Source organism: Aplysia californica, unplaced genomic scaffold (assembly GCF_000002075.1).
Source record: "Aplysia californica isolate F4 #8 unplaced genomic scaffold, AplCal3.0 scaffold00233, whole genome shotgun sequence".
Taxonomy (NCBI): domain Eukaryota; kingdom Metazoa; phylum Mollusca; class Gastropoda; order Aplysiida; family Aplysiidae; genus Aplysia; species Aplysia californica.
This window is the reverse complement of record NW_004797503.1, coordinates 206603-209663: the sequence shown is the minus strand read 5'-3', so window position 1 is coordinate 209663 and position 3061 is coordinate 206603. Positions and strand designations below refer to the sequence as shown.

Sequence of the window (3061 nt, the reverse complement as noted above, 5' to 3'; positions counted from 1 at the left end):
GGGGGGAGATCTCGTGGTCTAGAAGAACGGTGTTCGCCTTTCATTCGATAGGTCCCAGGTTTGAAAACTGTCAACCACTGAACATGTTCTACTCTAGCATGTTCTCCTTTCACCTCCTTTCCTCTCCCTAATGCTGTTCTGTCACCTGTCAGCTACCTTCATCTCCACTTTCTGCCCCCACCCCCACCCCACCCCTCCTTCTTTGGGTTCCAGACCGTTTCAACTGCTACTCCTGACTCTTTCTTATTACACTGCTGTCTTTCAGCCACACCTCTGATCTTAGGGTTGGTAAGTCGAACACCTAGATCTCGCCTTCTCGAATTAGGTCGAAAAATCTCCGAAATCTCGTGTGCTAGTTTAACAGGTGAAAGATCCTTGGTGGTCCTCAAATCGGTGGCTGCCCAGTTTGTCACAGGCCCAGTTTGTGACAATTTCATTTAAGTATTTGAGTATTGGTGACAGTCATAATTACAGTACTTTAACACTGTAGTTGTAACTTGCGTTTTTTATTCTCCACCTTCAAATTCGTGATGTAGAGATATTATCTCAAAAATGTCAATTCAGCTTGTATTTTTCAATATTTCTGCCTTTTTGTAAGCAAATCAAAGCAAATTACTCTATAAAATTTGAACAATAAATGTGAGGCAGCGTGGTGGAATCAGGCTCTCGTCAGTTTTGGGACATGTTGAGTTATTAGTATAATCTTAAAACTTGTTCACTTGTTTTTATTTTGATGGAAAAAAAATCCATTTCTCTTGAATACAAGTCGAGATATTAGCGAAAGAAGGAGGTGGAGGTCACCTGTTTTCAGAGGTAAAATTTGTGAGAAAATGGCCGCAAGAGATTAGTTATTTCCTTAGCTTAAGAGTCCGTGGTAATTGAAAATTTACATTTTTTGTGCTTTTAATCAACGTTTTTCAGAAAAATTTCTACAGAAATTAGTTCTTTAATAGGCATGAAAGGTGTTGGGCCAAAAAAAAAATTTTGATAAAAATTAGTAAACCTGTGGCAAATGCAAAATTCTTCACTTTGATTATTTTGACGAGAGCCTGATTCCATCACGCTGCCTCACAAATGTTATGTCATTAAAAACAATTGAAAAATAAAATTCAATACTTGCAATCAATCAATCATTCATTTACTCTTTTTTTAGAGTGAAAGTGATAACTTCCATCATGCAGGGCACAGTCGAGGTCTGTGACACACTGGCATGCTTCCCTACAATCGATAAGAATAGGCTTCGGCTGCCTCACGGGAAAAGTTCAAAATCAATTCCTACCAAACTGATTAATTCTTAATGTGTCCCGCACGCTCAAATGGCCTTATACTGTTGCGAGTACCGTAAAACAGTTACCAGAATTAAGCCAAAAATAAGCCAAAGGCTACGTTGTGCACATTACGAGCCATCACACACATGTCAGAAGTCCGCCAAAACAGCGCGTCCTCAAGCTTTGACGAATGATCAGAACACGTATCTCAACTACATGTCGTACTTAGATGGAAGCTATGTGTGTAACATTCTTTTAACAACCTGCAGCATTGACATAAACACACGCACAAACACACACACACACACACACACACACACACACACACGCGCGCGCGCGCGCGCGCGCGCACTCACGCATACACACACTACACACATGCACACACTCATATACACATTACACACACACACGCATACACACACTACACACATGCACACACTCATACACACAAATACACACACACACAAATACACACACACACACATACACACACACACACACACACACACACATGTGACAAGAAACATAAACTAGTATGATTTCTGTATATTTCGCTGCGACATTTAGTTATAGAAAAGAAGAAAAAAAACTTGTTGGGATTTTTTACTCCATCACAAGCAAAAGCGCTAACCACTGCAAAGTTGTCATCATGATGAATATCCAGCCAGAAGAGAGGACGAAGAAAGCAAACGTCTTTGGGTAGCCCTGGTGCAACATGTTTCTGGAGAAATCCAAGTGTAACGATAAACACCACCACAGAGCTGTGAGTAATGAGGTACGTGGAGGGAAACAAGAGAGCTCTCAAGTCGGGCGCTCTCCATGGTTTCTTGTACGCTAAGCTCCAAACTCAAACAGGTATGTATTACCCCCCCCCCTCTCTCTCTCTCTCTCTCTCTCTCTCTCTCTCTCTCTCCGACTGGGCTCGTCCCAAACCCTCGGCCAAAATCTACGTCTCCTGTCCTGTTGGCCGTCTGTGTCTGTAGTTTTTATCTCACGTGACTGTGGCGGCTTAACCTTTTCCCCAGGCAAAAGATTTCTGCATTGATTCGTGTCTCCCGGGTAGTAGAGTTGGGGCGATCAGACGGACGGGTCGTTACTCGCGGACTCAGTCTGAGCGAGCGGGTAACGGACGGCCATGAGAGCGAACTGCGAACCTCAAGACAGTTCGTTTTTTGGGTCCGCTCCACAATTTGACTCTCTCAGTGAGCGGACAGCGGACCTCAAGCCTCAAGTCAGTTCGTTTCTTAGGTCCGCTCCCAGTGTCGCCATCCAGATTTTTAATAGACAACTAAATTTGGAAAAAAATTCCACTAAATAGGACGAAAAAAACCCCAATGTTTCTTTTATCTGCCTTATATTACATATTTATTCCTTTTTTTTTTTTAAACCTGTAATAGCTGGTTCTTTATTTCTGACCAGTCAAACATATTCATAATATATAGGCCTATTGTACATCTATGATTCTTGATAATCGTTAGACTGGCCAGATTTTAGACTGTTCTTGGACTATAGTCATCATTTTTGCATGTATTTATTTATTTATTTTTGGTTCATAACGTTTAACAAAAGATTGACAAAATTATTTAATCGATTTTATATGATTTTTGTAAGTAAAACAAATAATAAAAAACCCACTAAATGTGCTGCAAAAAAACTAAACAACTATATCGACCCAAAAAACACTAAATTAAGTGGTAAAAAACTACGAATGGCAACACTGTTCGCTCCTCAATTTTATTCACTGAGTGGGCGGGCGAGCGGACGAACTCTAGCAGACGAGATACTCGACGCGA

The 3061-nt window shown here is 41.1% G+C and overlaps 1 protein-coding gene across 1 annotated transcript in view; it reads right to left on the bottom strand.

The window, feature by feature from the left end:
• LOC101853168 (NXPE family member 2) overlaps positions 1-2439 on the bottom strand; it is a 13520-nt gene extending 11081 nt beyond the window's left edge. Inside the window, exon 1 of the mRNA XM_005100026.3 lies at positions 1900-2439. Coding sequence (XP_005100083.1) covers positions 1900-1985 — 86 coding nt within the window. The 5' untranslated portion in view covers positions 1986-2439. The remainder of the gene's footprint in view (positions 1-1899) is intronic.
• Positions 2440-3061: the final 622 nt, after the last annotated feature.